Source organism: Apiospora kogelbergensis (genome assembly GCF_038363985.1).
Source record: "Apiospora kogelbergensis strain CBS 113332 chromosome Unknown utg000001l_segment0_segment0, whole genome shotgun sequence".
Classification (NCBI taxonomy): Eukaryota; Fungi; Ascomycota; class Sordariomycetes; order Amphisphaeriales; family Apiosporaceae; genus Apiospora; species Apiospora kogelbergensis.
This window is the reverse complement of record NW_027117418.1, coordinates 6,450,840-6,465,890: the sequence shown is the minus strand read 5'-3', so window position 1 is coordinate 6,465,890 and position 15,051 is coordinate 6,450,840. Positions and strand designations below refer to the sequence as shown.

General features: G+C 53.6%; 4 protein-coding genes across 4 annotated transcripts; 3 read left to right on the top strand and 1 right to left on the bottom strand.

Moving 5' to 3' along the window:
* Positions 1-4,117: 4,117 nt before the first annotated feature.
* On the top strand, positions 4,118-9,343 carry PG998_002081 (uncharacterized protein; the record flags this gene model as incomplete). The annotated part of the gene is made up of 6 exons (XM_066868899.1): positions 4,118-5,003; positions 5,077-5,560; positions 5,626-7,005; positions 7,097-7,487; positions 7,545-8,432; positions 8,471-9,343. 6 exons carry the CDS (start codon positions 4,118-4,120, stop codon positions 9,341-9,343), a joined length of 4,902 nt encoding a protein of 1,633 aa, XP_066737314.1.
* A 588-nt stretch (positions 9,344-9,931) lies between these two features.
* Positions 9,932-10,753, top strand: PG998_002080 (uncharacterized protein; the record flags this gene model as incomplete). Its single annotated transcript, XM_066868898.1, has 5 exons — positions 9,932-10,003; positions 10,106-10,192; positions 10,285-10,378; positions 10,449-10,620; positions 10,687-10,753. The coding sequence occupies 5 exons, from the start codon at positions 9,932-9,934 to the stop codon at positions 10,751-10,753; spliced, it is 492 nt and encodes a 163-aa protein (XP_066737313.1).
* A 123-nt stretch (positions 10,754-10,876) lies between these two features.
* Positions 10,877-11,410, bottom strand: PG998_002079 (HCNGP-like protein-domain-containing protein; the record flags this gene model as incomplete). The annotated part of the gene is made up of 1 exon (XM_066868897.1): positions 10,877-11,410. The coding sequence occupies one exon, from the start codon at positions 11,408-11,410 to the stop codon at positions 10,877-10,879; it is 534 nt and encodes a 177-aa protein (XP_066737312.1).
* Positions 11,411-12,238: 828 nt separating this feature from the next.
* Positions 12,239-13,754, top strand: PG998_002078 (26S protease regulatory subunit S10B; the record flags this gene model as incomplete). Its single annotated transcript, XM_066868896.1, has 6 exons — positions 12,239-12,449; positions 12,532-12,809; positions 12,866-12,917; positions 12,987-13,443; positions 13,493-13,588; positions 13,730-13,754. The coding sequence occupies 6 exons, from the start codon at positions 12,239-12,241 to the stop codon at positions 13,752-13,754; spliced, it is 1,119 nt and encodes a 372-aa protein (XP_066737311.1).
* Between the last annotated feature and the right edge of the window lie 1,297 nt (positions 13,755-15,051).

Genomic DNA, 15,051 nt, shown 5'->3' with positions numbered 1-15,051 from the left:
GAAAACAAGCAGCTAACAAGCCCTCTGTGCTCCCACATTATTTGGGGAAGCAATTCTCCCCGTTCCGTCGAATGATGGCTGCTCTTGCCTGATCAAGGATTGACTTCAACCACAATCTACTACAGCATATTGTTGGATTACTTTGCCGCTACTACGTATGCTTTACTTGGCTATCCAGGGCTGATGCCTACGACGATAATGCCTACTTCCCTCTTGACTTGCCCGGGGCCTCTCACGTATATAAGACATTCGTAAGTTATCAGCTGCAGAATTTGTTTTCGGCACCTGAGCCGGAGTCGCTAGTCATCCAGGGCGGCCTTAAAGCATATTGAGGCTTATTCTGGTCCTATGGGGAATCTTGATTTCCCGGGTGATTCCGACCTTTGGATACAAAATTTGTATGTGCCAAGGCATAAGGCAGATGGCGATATGTTCATCGTACTGCCTTCTCGTGTACCTTTAGGGACGAGCCTCGGTCGCCAGCTGTGCAATCGTCACGTCCCAGTTTCGCCTTTCCCTTGTGCTGGCCAATAATCACCACGGCTTTATTCCCACCAACACCAACACACAGCAAGGACAAAGAAGACGGGGCCAATGACTCGGGGTAAATGTGTGAGCGCAGCGGGCTCACCCATAATACATGGGCGGCACCATGTACAATATGACTGCCGATACAGACGGCGAACGGCTACGAAGAGGCCACCAGGCTCTTTATATCCACCGAGCTGGTTTGGGCCATTAAAGTTGGGCTGGCTAAGATTGTGTGCCTAGTATTGATGAGATCGCACTTGATCTTGATATGTAAAAGGATGCGTTGTTTAAACCATTTCGTGGACAGTAGTACCTCTCTCTGCACGCCATCCCTGTCTGACAGACCCACGCTAGCAGAAAATCGCCTCGCTTCTAAGCCCACTGGGCAATGGGTGCATGCTGCAGATGCACGTCTGTGGTAGCAAGTAAGGTGGTTGATAGTCCAGTGATGTGACTCCGGGCGACTTTGATTGAATTGCTACTTGCATAGGCATCTGCCAACAGACAGGTCGGAGAGCTGCGAAAACAGGGAGTTCACGAGATTCCATATCTGACTTCCGGGCAGATGTCCTTCTCTGGATTGTGAGGTCACGCCAAAACGTTTGGCACTAGTATGCGTGGGCAAGAAGGGCGGAGTACCGCAAAAGAGGGAGAGAGAGCAGGAGATATATGGGCGGTGATGTATCTACGCAAAGCTTCCGACCGGCTCCGGCTGCTGAGTTGAGTTCGATCGACCGCCCTACTTCATACTACAGAGGTGCGAGGGGTTGATTCGTTGCACATGCATCCTAGGATAGCCATCGCCATGTACTTGGTCCATCATCGTGTCCATTACTAGACTGGCTAATGAGGGCAGCTGGGATGACGCTATCGCCGATTCGTATCGTCTGCTGGATTCGTCCCTGCTTCTTTCCCGCTCTCCCTCTATTCTTTGCTCTTTATTCCCGTGCGCATCTCTAAAAACCTGCATGCAATATCATCAATAGCCACCGGTCAATCCTCGCCTGGACCGCCATCATCAAATGACCCCTGTCTGTCAAGTTGTGTGACCTTCCATAGAGGGTGGGGGCGTTTCGGTTTCATCAGGATTCGAAAGAAGACTTGGCTCGCTCGCTGTCGCTGGAGGCGCCGGCACGACAGACTTCAACTGTGAATTAGTTTAAACAACCCATTTAGATTTGATTTGGCAAGCATTCACTCACGCATTGTTCTTGCTCTGTGCGTCGTACTGACAGCGATTGAGCCCTGAACAACTGCGTGTGTATATCTCTCTCTATCTGCCTGCCTGCATACGTACATATATGCATGTATGACTATAACATGGAGAAGTGAGCATCTCGTTGGGTAACGCGGGTTACTCGCATTTATCAGGCAAGAAGTCTGCATGCAGGGTGCTCGGTAGGTATTATGTGTGTCCCAGCCTTAATCAGGGAGGCAAGTACGTACCTCTGATCGGATTGAGAGAGAATTTTGGTGCCGGAGACGTGCTGGCCTATGAGGCGCGATTATGCGATGGGATGGAGTTCGATTTCGTAGCGTCTCATTGGGAAATCAGAATCCCCAATATGCGGAGGGCTGGCAAGCCCAGCGGCGATCTCTGGTCAACTTGCAAAGGAACAAGCCCTCGCTAGGAGGGAGAGCCCTCACCACCAGTTTCCCGTACACCCAATGGGGCGATTTGTTTGTTGGTTTCCGTCTCATGTCTCTCGGCGATCTGACATCGGATTCAAATTGCTTCTGCTGGTCAGTAGTGGCCATATATCTATCTACCTATTACCAATTCGAAAAACAAAGCATCTGGTGCGTGTACGGTTTGTATACATATCCATTGCTGGGGTGTATCAAGGTATGTGCTGGAGGCAGCAGATGGCATGCCACATCATGCCCATTGAATGTTGGCCCGGCTTCGAACCGCGTGGCCACTAGAAAGCGACGCTATCGCCCCAATCAAGAGCACTGCGCTTTGCTATCACTTTTTTCTCTTCACCAACTTGCCCAGCCTGCCAGTTCAATCAGCTCAGCAGACAGATACGCCACTATTCTGTGTGGTAGGTGGATGCATGCCAGTACGTGAGATTTACCACCAGGATGGGACTCCGTCCAACGGGGGGCTTATATTCAATGTATGTACATAGAGGCCCTCGCCCTCCCTGTACCTTCTGCTAGGCGAGGGGTTTGGGGTGCCAAGCGGTAAGGACCAGGTGGGCGAGTCAACCTTTACACATGCGCTTATGGATGTGAGGCCCAAGGCATCATTCTATCGTGTGATTCCCGCGATACACGTCGGCTTTCAGTCCTGGTCTGGAGGCTGGGTATGTGCCATCGCACGGCGCTGCGTGCTACACGTGCTTGCCCCATGAGGATGCATATACACTCCAAGAACCTCCATCATCATCGATATGGATATGGTTACATGCATGTAGGTAGTAGGTATAAATAAGCCATAGCCTCTGAGCCGACGTGGAAAGCAGTCTCTATGGCCAGGCATGTTGGATGGAGTGCGCGCGCTCGAAAGCAATAGGAGCGAGAAGAGACAGACATGGGGCTAGAATTGGGCTTGTCAGCAAAATGAACCTGGGAGACAATGGGAGACTAGACCCTTTTCCAACATTAACTTAACCTGTGGAGCCGCTCGACGGTACACTTGCATTACTAGCATGCTCGCGGTACATCTGCCCATGTATCTTATTAGTCTACGTAGCCTACCTCTTTTTTTGCCCTTGCCTTTCACTTTCAGTCCAGACAGACAGCGCGAGCAGACACAGACAAGACAGGACAGGACTGGACAGGACTGGACTGGAATCGGACTGGAACTGGACTGACCGAAATGCCATGCCATGCCATGCTGCGAGGCCAGGCTGCTTGACTTTGCCTACCTTTGCCTACTTATTGTTTTGCTTGACCCTGACCTGACCTGACCTGACCTTCCTTACTTACCTAACCTCATATTCCATCGGCCTTAAACCTCTCTCTCTCTCCCTCTCTCTCCCTCTCTCTTTCTTGCCCCGGGCGTGCTAGGCCATCCATCCATCCATACCTCCATCCATCTCTATATGAGTTTTAGTTTTCTCGAACATATACACCCATAATCCACTTCTTCCCTCCCTTCTATCACACAACCCATTTCCCAACCCTCTCTCCCTCTCTCTCTTTCATCTTGACGAACCTGGCCATTCTTTCTACGAAGGATAACCAGGTGCCACCAGCCCTATATCAAACTATTTTCTCTCCCTCGGCCCCCCGTCGCCTTTCTCATCCCGTTGTTTTTTAAGGGACGACATCCCACAACGCCCTTGCCCCCGGCATACCTTGGCTTTTTTGGCTGGCAGCTTTTATGAGACCGGCATTGGATTGCGAAGTCGCCCTCGAAACGACCCTTTAGACGGTCACTTGCAGCCAGCCGGTTCAGGCTTGTCGTGATTTCAGGGCAGCCCCGGTCTTGAAAGTATTGGAATGCACGTAGACGCGGCTGCTTATAGTATTCATGGCTTTTGCTTCTCGTTCGACCTGGGTCCCCCACATGACACTGTAAGTTTTCGGTGTTCCACCACGCCGATTTGTATGCGCCACCTCTAGATATCTCGACATGGCGCCAAAGTCCCAAAGCGTGAGCAGTACCCAGGATCAGCCAAATCCTGCGTCATCCTCCACGAAGGCCACCCCGGACTCTGGCTCCCATAATAACTCTTCCTCCCACAACACCACCCACTCTCCAACCGCCCAAGCAACCACAAATAATGCCACGCCTGAGCTTGTCGCCGACCCGCAGCCCATGACCAAATCTATGGCAACTGCGGGCGCCAATTCGGCGACAAAGGACAATATGTCGTCCTCGTCGCAGCCATCGCCCTATGGCACACGCTCGAGGAACCGTGGCCAGGCACGCCCCAACTACGCCGAGGACAAGGATGCCGACATAGAGATGTATGATGCCGTGCAGGAGAAAAAGGAAGAGGAGCCCAAAAAACCATCACGGCAAGCGGGCAATTCAGCAAATGGCAGCTCAGATACTCCACGAACTAGCATACCTACTTCTCGCAAAGGCACCACTGCTACGAACACCAACACCACCAACACCAATACCACCACCACCAACACCACCACAGCGGATGACAGCAAGCCGAGCACCACCGCGACAAAGGACCATCAATCAGCAGCTGCCAGCTCTGCGAATGCCACGCCTTCAAGCGCGTCGTCGTCGTCGTCTAAGAAGCGCAAAGCTGCATCGCAATCTACCACAAATGGCGCCCATGCGCACACAGCACCTGCTACTACGCAAGGCTCAAATGTGCCTACAGCTACCACGGGCAGCCGAAGGAGCACGGGCAACGCGGCAGCTACTACGACCGCTCCCTCTGGTGGTCCTGGCGCAGGTTTCCGAGAGACAAATATGTTAAGCTTTGAGGGCTGTGGCGCAAAGCCGAAAGACGGGAAAATGATTGCAGATGATGGAACGGTACTACAACACAATGGTAGGACCTCACGCTTTTGACGGTGCATTATGTTTGTGCTGGGGTGGTGATGCTGACACGACACGACCCATAGATCACGTCTATCTTGTATGCGAACCACCTGGGGAGCCATATTACCTGGGTCGCATAATGGAATTCCTGCACATGCAAAATGACAGCTCCAAGCCGGTCGACGCGTTGCGAATTAATTGGTACTACAGGCCCAAGGACATTGGCAAGAAGGTAAACGACACGCGACTCGTTTTTGCAACCATGCATTCAGACATTAGCCCATTGACGGCGCTGCGCGGCAAGTGTGAGATCCGCCATAAAGCCGAAATCGAGAGCATGGACGCATACCGAAAAAACCCCGACTGCTTCTGGTTTGAAAAACTGTACGACCGCTACATCCAAAAGAACTACGATGTCATCCCTTGTTCGCAAATCGTCAATGTCCCCGGCAAAGTCAAGAAAGTGCTGGATGAGCGATGGAAGTACATCTTGGTCGAGCAAGGCCGCTCCAAAGAGTTTACCAGTGCCGTCAAACTCTGTAAGCGTTGTGTTGGTTATTGTGCCAAGTAAGTTGACCACCAAGCCCGCGACCCCCAACCCAATTCCGGGACTTCGCTCATGCAGAATACAGCAACGATTCCGTCGATTGCGCTGTGTGCCAACAGACATACCACATGAACTGCGTGAGGCCACCTCTTTTGAAGAAGCCGTCGCGTGGATTCGCTTGGGCCTGCGCCGCCTGCAGTCGCGCCCAGGAACGGAAGCTGGAAGCACGGAACACGCCAAGCCTTCTGGATCCACATGCCGAAGCTGAGGAAGAAGAGTACTGGGACGAGGAAGAGGACGACCACGGCGCCAACACCAACGGCACAAGCCCCGCCGACGGCATCGACGACACCCACCAGCCCGCAACTGCTGAGCAAATGTACCATGCCAGTCTTTGGCCATATCGATACCTCGGAATCCATTGCAAGCCCGAAGACGCCCTCGACTACGATGACCGGATTTACCCGAGAGCGGGGTCGCGCCAGGGCCCCAAGCACCAAGCAAACGTTTTGCCATGGTATGGTCGTCCTGTGAAACTCGTCAAGCCACTGGAGATCAAGAAGGGCAGCAGGAAAGACGGCAAGCACTCGAAGGAGGTCCTTGCCGCCATCGAAGCCGACAAGCTGGCTAGGGAAAAGCGGCCGAAATGGATACAGGACGAGCCCGCGGGCTATGTTGCACGTGGCGAGGATTATGACAATGACGACCCGAACAACACGGCACAGTTGTTGTACAAGCCAGCGGATGAGTGTGGTGCGTCAATCACGCCCCAGGAGATCGATAAGTACATGGCCAATGCCGACGCTCTAGCGCCGTCTCTGGGCCTCCCTGAGCGCTCGACAAATCTCCAGGACGTGGCGCGAGACGAGCTGTTCAAGAATCAATTCAATACCGCCAAGGCCATTGAAGCAACTAAGAAGACGCACCATGCGGCATTCAAGGAGCCTCAATTTAGTGCCGCAGAGCTCAAGAAATTCGAGGAGGCTATTGGCAAGTTCGGGTCTGAGCTACTCTATGTTACACGGCATGTCAAAACCGTCAAACATAAAAATATCGTCCGGTTCTATTACACTTGGAAAAAGACGGACAAGGGCAAACAGATCTGGGGCAATTACTCGGGCAGGAAAGGCAAGAAAGAACTTAGGAAGGCCGAAGCCACCGCCAGCAAGCTCCAAGATGATGTAGCAGATGACCAGGATGACTCGGCCTTCGATACCGAAAAGGCTGTAGAACGCAAGCGCAATTTCATGTGCAAGTTTTGCTCGACGAAGGCCTCGAGGCAATGGCGGAGGGCACCCAACGTGACTCAAGCCATGGTCACTGAAGGGAGCGGGAAGAATAAGGACAAAGGCTCGCAATACATCGTTGCCCTCTGCCGCCGCTGTGCCGAACTTTGGCGACGTTACGCAATCCAATGGGAGGACATGGAGGAGTTGGCAAAGAAAGTACAGACTGCTGGTGGTCGGTCATGGAAACGACGTGTAGACGAGGAGCTGCTCAAGGGAGTTGGCTACGGCAAACGAGATGATGAGCGCCACGGTCTACAGCACGCCCAGTGCTTCGGCCACGCCGAGTGCTTCGGCCCCGCCGCCGAACGGCACAGTGGAGCCTCCACCGCGGAAGAAACTCAAGACCCTTGCGGACAAAGAAGCCGAGCTGAATGCGTCCGACTCTGGCAGTATGTCTGGTGTTGTGATGCCCAAGAAGAAAGAGAAAGTTGTGGTTGAAAAACCGGCCCCTCCAGTCCCGGAGATACCGAAGCCCCGAATCTTGCCCTGTGCAATATGTGGGCAGCTGGATCCCGTAGGAGACCAACAACAGCTTCTGGCATGCAAGGAGTGTCGTCTGAGCGTTCATCGGAAATGCTACGGTGTTGTCGATAACCGACAACCGGGGAAGTGGACATGTGATACGTGCCAGAACGACAAAAATCCCCAGGTCTCACTCGTAAGTAGCAGTATCATCTTATGCTTAGGCCACCTCACAATACTGACGGGTTTATAGGATTACAAGTGTTTGCTGTGCCCTGTTGAGGCTACCGAACATGATTTTGTAGAACCGCCAAAGAGTACGCACAAGAAAAAGACGGAAAAGGAGCGAGAGAAGGACCGCCAAGAGCGCGAAGCTGCGCAGAAGGCCGCAGACTACTACCGCAAAAAGCAAGAGGAATCGAACCGTCCTCTGAACCCCAGAGAGCCCTTGAAACGAACTGCCGACAACAACTGGGTTCATGTCGCTTGCGCGGTCTGGGCACCTGAAGTCCGATTCGGTAATCCCAAGGCACTGAGTCCCTCCGAGGGCATCCCGCTGATACCACGAAGCCGATGGCATGAGGAATGCAGGGTCTGCAAGACTACAAGCGGCGCCTGTGTGCATTGTCATTCTTGCAAGGCTCCAATCCACGTCGAGTGCGCGCGTCAGGCTGGCTATCTCCTTGGCTTCGAGGTGTCTCCTGTCAAGGGCTCGCGCCGCGATCAAGCCACTATTGTTAACATCAATGGAGAAACAGGCTCGATGTCGGCAGCAGTCTGGTGCAAAGAACACATCCCAGTCAAGACAGTGGTCCATCGCATGCACGATACGGTCAACCAAGAAGGAGACGGCAACACCGACTCCCCGGGGCTTAATGCTCTGCAGCATTTCGTACAAAACTTTAAACAGGCGGATGAGGCGCTTACGGGTACTGTTCGGAAGGCCAAGCTTCTGGAACTCATAGGAGGTTTCAAGCAAGGCAGCTATGCCCCGTCATACGCAGATCGACCCAAGGGCGACAAAGTCTGCATTACCTGTGGTATCGACACTAGTCCGAGGTGGTGGCCTATTGATAAGGTGCACGAAAAGACCCTTACCAACGGCCACTACGGTTCTTTGGGCACCGAGGCGCAGAAGTTTGTCGACCAACGGACTTTCCAGTGCCACAAGTGTAAAAGGCTGGCCGGAAGCCCACCCCTCATATGCCGTCCCCCCCAGAAGAGATTGTGCCGCCGCAGATGGACCCTGCAAGAGCACCGCCGGCACTTGCTGCAGCACTGACCAGTCCTCCAGCCGTGGCTGCTGCTGCCCAGTATCCTCCAGCTGATGCGTATGAGCCACGCCCTTGGGCAGCCCTTGCGCCGGTCGCACCTCCAGTTGCACCGCCTCCCATGCAGGCTCCTTCGGTGGTGCCCCCTGCGCCGCCATCAGTAAATGCCCCTCATGTCGCGCCCAGCCCCATGGCTGCACCGATGACCCAGCCGCCGCCGCCCCATCACTATCCTCCTCCACCCCCAACCGGTACATCGTACAGCGACTGGCATCGCACTGCGACGCAGCATTCGCCGCCGGTGCATCATATGAACGGCGGTCCTGGGAGCCACAGTGGGCTGCACCCAAATCATCTACGCGACCTGCGTCCCCCGCCGATTGCACCCATATCGCACCACCCAGGGCCACCACTTCACCATAACGTGATGGGCCAACCCATGGCCAATGGCATGCCGCCTTCGCCACCTCGACGAGCACCTGCCGTGCCGAACGGCCCGGCGCCGTATCTTCCTGCTTATCACCACCCCACACATCACCCGCTACACAGCCTCACCAATGGCGGCCCTCCACCGAGAGCTGTAGACCACTCTTTCTCGGCGGGACTTCTGGGGAACAGATCACCATTCACAACACCTCATGGCAGCCCGCCTGTTGCACGAGATGGCTTACCAATGAGTCGTGAGCCGAGTATGCCAAACGCCAACCCACCGCGGCCGAATGATGGACGCGCAGCCAGCGGAGCTAGCGCAAGTCCTTGTCTGCGCAATCTCCTTTCGTGATAGAGCATTTACAAAATCGAGTACCGGGTTACATGGATATGTTTTCAAGCGGAATGCGTTGAAATGGGCGTCAAGGGCAATTATGGATGGAGTACGGAAGGACACCTCTTCGAGGCCTGCAGACAATCCGTTTAGCATATTGGTGTTTTCAGCGTCATTTCGGGGTATGGGCTCGTATGCATTGTACAATTAGATGGTTGGAATCTGCCAGGGCTGCCAACCCAAAATAGACAAAAAATGAAGCGAACATTGTTGCTACATCAGAAAACCACTTTTGACATGCGTACTTCGTACATCATCCGTAACCCCTGCATATTATTCGGGGCCAGCGAGGAAAGGCGGGGGGCATTTGCATCCAGAGTTATCCAGAGTTATCCAGAGTTCTGCCCGGCGTTCCGACTCCTATTGCCTTATCAGTTGCCGATAAACCCCGATGCTCCTGGAGCGGAGCCAGAGTTGTGCAAAACCAGCTTCCAGGTGACCCAGTATTACGCCCAATCGTCGATTATCTTCACAAGTTGCTTTTTACTGAAACCAATACGAGTTTGCCTGTCTGTTGAAACAATTTTCTATATAAGACGCACAAGTATGGATGACACAAAGGGGCTCGCGATAGCCTTGGAGGAGGCCAAGATCTCGTATGACGAGGGCGGCATTCCGGTCTGTCACCCCTCCCCTCCCCAGGCCACATAGCAGAGGATGATGGGCGCCCGAAAGGGAAGGGGAAGAGCTCTTGGGCTAACCAAACAAGTAAACAAACAGATCGGGGCGGCTTTGGTCGGCGCAGATGGCACTGTGCTTGGTCGTGGGCACAACATGCGGACGCAGCTCGGAAATCCGATTCTTCACGTGAGAAATACTATCCTGCCTGGCGCCTACACCCGTCTCTTCTTTTAATTCGAATTCCCCGGGCTTGTTTTAATGTGTTCGTTGTCTTGCAGGGCGAGACATCAGCACTCCAAAACGCGGGGCGGCTGCTGGCCACTTCGTACAAGGGAGCCACTATGTATACAACTTTGTCTCCGTGCGATATGTGTAAGTCCTGCCTTCCTGGACACGTTGCATGTTAGAAGTACCTGACACTCGCCCGTTTCCAATGCGGTAGGTACCGGAGCCTGCCTTCTCTACGGCATCTCCCGTGTCGTTATCGGCGAGAATAAGACGTTTCTTGGCGGCGATGGGTACTTGAAGCAGCGGGGCGTCGAGGTTGTCGTGGTTGATGACGAGGCATGCCGTGGGCTGATGGAGAAGTTCATCGAAGAGAAGCCTGACGTTTGGTACGTTCGAATCCCAAATCTCCCTTGCCTCTCGTGTACGGGTTCATATTGCTGACAGTTGCTCAGGAATGAGGATATCGGTGTTGAAGAGAGGGTTTACTCTAAGGAGGGCACCAAGCAGCCTTCGGCGTAGGCCGTAGTCAAAGTAGAGTCGAACAAGTCTTGAAATTGACAGCAAAAGAACCATACGCTTTCCTTGCATAATACACGTGAATTGCATTTGTGTATAGTAGTTGATTTCGATTTCGGCCCACCACTATGCATCAAATCGCGTTTTCCTCTTAGCCGGATTCGACGTGGCGCCTGCAGTCTGCTTCTGGCCATCGACCGTCTTCTGCACCGGCGTTGTCTCTCGACTTCCTCTGGTCGCCGCAACAAATTCCACTGGTCCTCCTTGCTTCCGCGCCCGTGCCTGGTTTATGTCCACCTGGCTCTGCCTGAGCCCTTCCCTGTACGCTTCTCGTGGGAAAGCGGCAGGATCCCACAGGTCCGTCACCAACGTCGTCTGGTACTGGCCTTTGTGGTCGATCTCGACGAAGTTCATGAGCTTGTCCATGAGGCCAGGGTTCTTGAGCGCCGATGACTGCGCGATCTTGGAGTTGAAGTGCACGCCGTTCTTCTTGAGCTCGAGGAACTGCTCGAACTGCTTGTTGATCTTGGGGGGCGGCGAGCCCGGCGGCGACGGCGGGATGTCCATGTTGGGCACCCGCGGCAGCGTGAGGTTCCGCAGCAGCGCCCGGCTCGCCGAGTAAGGGGAGCCTGGGGGGCATAACCAGGCCCGTTTCCGCATCTTCTATGGGAGCGTCTTCCAGAGGTGGAAAGCTAGGATTGACATCTCCCTGCTGCGGCATAGGCCCTATTACGCCCGACGGCTCGGCCAACGGAGGCCGAGCCTGAGCTGTTGGCTCAGCTCTGGGGTCTGTGGCTGTAAGTGCATCAGCAATTTGCTCCCTCGGCAATGGGGACGAGATCTGCATCATTAGTTAATTACCTGGTGCGACATTGGCCTCGACAACGGTCTTTGGAGGTGACTCCAGTGGCTGGTCTCCCCCAAAATTCATCAGTGCTGCCCGCTGTTCTGTTCGTAATAGGTAGTCTGGCGTAGACTTTTCTCTAGCGGGCTCTTACCTTTGAGGCGACGGGTGGCTGTGCGACTTCGACTTCATCTTCTTCATCGCTACTCCCATACGCAACCAGGCCGGCCATGTTCCCGAAAAGCCGCGTCTTGAATTGGCGGGGATTCGCTCTTTGCTCGGGGGGGAGATAAAGAAGGACTGGAGGCCAAAGGGATGAAGTACTGGATTAATGGACGGATTAGGTAACCCACATTAGCGGCGGGATTTAGTCAGCGCTGGCTGGCCCTTGCACCCAAGAAAGGCCAGGCAACTGGAGCTGCATCATTCGGGCCAGCCTCATCCATCTGTCGAGCTCCGATCTGGAGCTTCTTCAAACGACGCCCATCTTCTCGCTCACGCCCATCTTGCCATCAACATCCCCCCTCTCCATCTCCCATCCCTTCTGCGCCCGTTTTTCAACGACCACACCTGAAGCCGCGGCAGACACTTTTCATCTGCACTTCTCCGCACACGCACACGAGACCGCCAGCCCGTAATACGTCATGGCTAGTGACCAGGAGCGTGATCATGCGCTGCAGGCGCTTCGGACCAAGCTAATCGAGTCGAGAGAATGGGAGGCCAAGCTGAAGGCCCTGCGGCTGGAGATCAAGGGCCTCGCCAAGGACTACGACCAGACCGAAGACAACATCAAGGCGCTCCAGAGCGTGGGACAAATAATAGGCGAAGTGCTCAAGCAACTCGACGAGGAGAGATGTAAGCTGAATTGCGCTTGTCGCTTCATTTGCCCCAATCGTGCCATGAGCGTTTTCTGACCGTAGCTCCTTCTCTCCAACAGACATCGTCAAGGCGTCCTCAGGCCCTCGATACGTCGTGGGATGCAGATCGAAAGTCGACCGGGCCAAGCTGAAGCAGGGAACAAGGGTGGCGCTAGACATGACCACGCTCACAATCATGCGGATGCTGCCGCGAGAGGTCGACCCTCTGGTCTACAACATGTCACTGGAGGATCCGGGCCAGGTCAGCTTTGCCGGAATCGGAGGACTCAATGACCAGATCCGTGAGCTTCGAGAAGTCATCGAACTTCCCTTGAAGAACCCCGAGCTCTTCCTCAGAGTAGGTATCAAGCCGCCGAAGGGTGTTCTACTCTACGGACCCCCGGAACCGGCAAGACCTTGTTGGCCAGAGCTGTGGCCAGTAGCTTGGAGACGAACTTCCTGAAGGGTAAGCTTGTGTCAACTGCCAATACCACTCTCCGGTCACGTCTACTAATTGTCATCATTGGAAATGCAGTCGTCTCTTCAGCTATCGTGGATAAGTACATCGGAGAATCTGCTCGGCTGATCCGAGAGATGTTCGGCTACGCCAAGGAGCACGAGCCTTGCATCATCTTCATGGACGAGATTGACGCCATCGGTGGACGTCGTTTCTCGGAAGGAACTAGTGCAGACCGAGAGATTCAGCGAACATTGATGGAACTTCTGAACCAGCTTGACGGTTTCGACTACCTCGGCAAGACCAAGATCATCATGGCCACCAACCGGCCCGACACTCTCGACCCTGCGCTGCTCCGTGCTGGACGACTGGACCGCAAGGTCGAGATTCCGCTGCCGAACGAAGCGGGCCGCCTCGAGATTCTGAAGATTCATTCTCAAAGTGTCGTCACAGAAGGCGAGATCGATTTCGAAAGTGTGGTTAAGATGAGCGATGGACTGAACGGTGCCGACTTGCGGAACGTCGTCACTGAAGCGTAAGTGCCTCTGGCTTGCTGCCCGATCTTGACTAACATAACGATCCAGGGGTCTCTTTGCCATCAAGGACTACCGTGATGCAATTAGCCAAGACGACTTCAACAAGGCCGTTAGAAAGCTGTGCGAGAGCAAGAAGCTCGAAGGGTAAGTGGTTTCGTGTCTAATTCCTCCCCATTCCAGTGCGTCTCGGGGAAGCTGTTCCGACTTGTTACAGAGTCGTCTACATACATTACCACCTGAGACACGTATCTTTGATCGCGAACGAATGCTAATGCGCCCTTGCAGCAAAATTGATTATAAGCAAATATAATCTACGTCATCTTTGCTTCGGTCGTAATGATATTTGGTGTTGTGGTGCGCAGATAGGGCATATAAGAGGCGGGACAGGCTGTGTCCTGAATTGGCCTCTTCGGACGTTGGGGCGTAATTCTACATGTAAACTAGAGGGAAATGGGTCCTCAGCCTTACCGTACTGCATCAATAGCAAAAGAATCCCATGCAAAACAGTCGGCCAGTGCGTAGCTGTCCTGGTGAGCCTTTGATGATTGTGACAGCTTATGATATCCTTCTGGGGCAAGCAGATACTAATGCTCTGTCACTAGACGGAATATGTTGAATTAAGCATACCCAAAAAGGTCACAGGTTACATGGGGGCTTTGAATGAGTCGTTATAATTAATCCCTGTGTACTGGTTGGTACTATAGATTCTGGCGTGCCGCGAAGCAACGTCTGCATTCTTATCAATAAAACGGTCTGTCGAAAGCTGTTCCACCATATAACGGGACGAAATATTTGATACGAATTCTTGAATTATTCTGTTGGGTGAATACGGGATTACCCCTGAATTATGTAATCATACTTGAGTGGAGACTTGCATAAGACTCTTATGCACTCCTCGAGTACTGTTGCGAGTGCGATATCCGATTCGCAAAGACACGATGCTGCGCCACGTCGACTTGCAGCACCGGGAGCGCATTTACACAGCAATCAATGCACAACACGGTCACCGACGTCACTCTTGGACAAGAATAGAAGCAATGCAATCGTGTTTGGGGATATCGGCTGGGAAGCAGCGTCTCTTACCTTGTTTTGATGTGCGATCAGATATCGAGTTTCGGGACCCGGCCAACGGGAGAGATTCCATGTCCGGCAGTCATGGCCATTGGTGGATGGATGGATGGACGATCAGCGAGGTTGCCTTCTCGTGTTGAGAGAAGCCAGAAATGAAGAAGAGGAGGATCTGCCAAAAGTCTCGGGCTGTTGGGCTAGGACTAAAAGGAGCATCGCTTTGCTAAAAATAAGCAGAAACCCTCCTGCCCTCGATTTCCCATCGGCGTCCCCTGAAGATTGAGGCTGTGAAGTTGGTCGAGAACCCCACCAGCACCTGGCTGCTAGTCAGTCTAGCGGTACGGAATGGTGTGCATTGTGGTTTACGGCGGTTGCTTGGCTTGACAGAAAAGCCCGAACATGTACGCTAAAGTTTCTCGCTAAAAGAAAGCGAGGACGACTGAAGAGGACGAGGGAGAGAGGCAGAGCTAGAGAGAGAGAGAACCCACTGAAGAGAAAACACGAATCTTGTTCTGTAGATCCTTCGAAAATCCGAGACA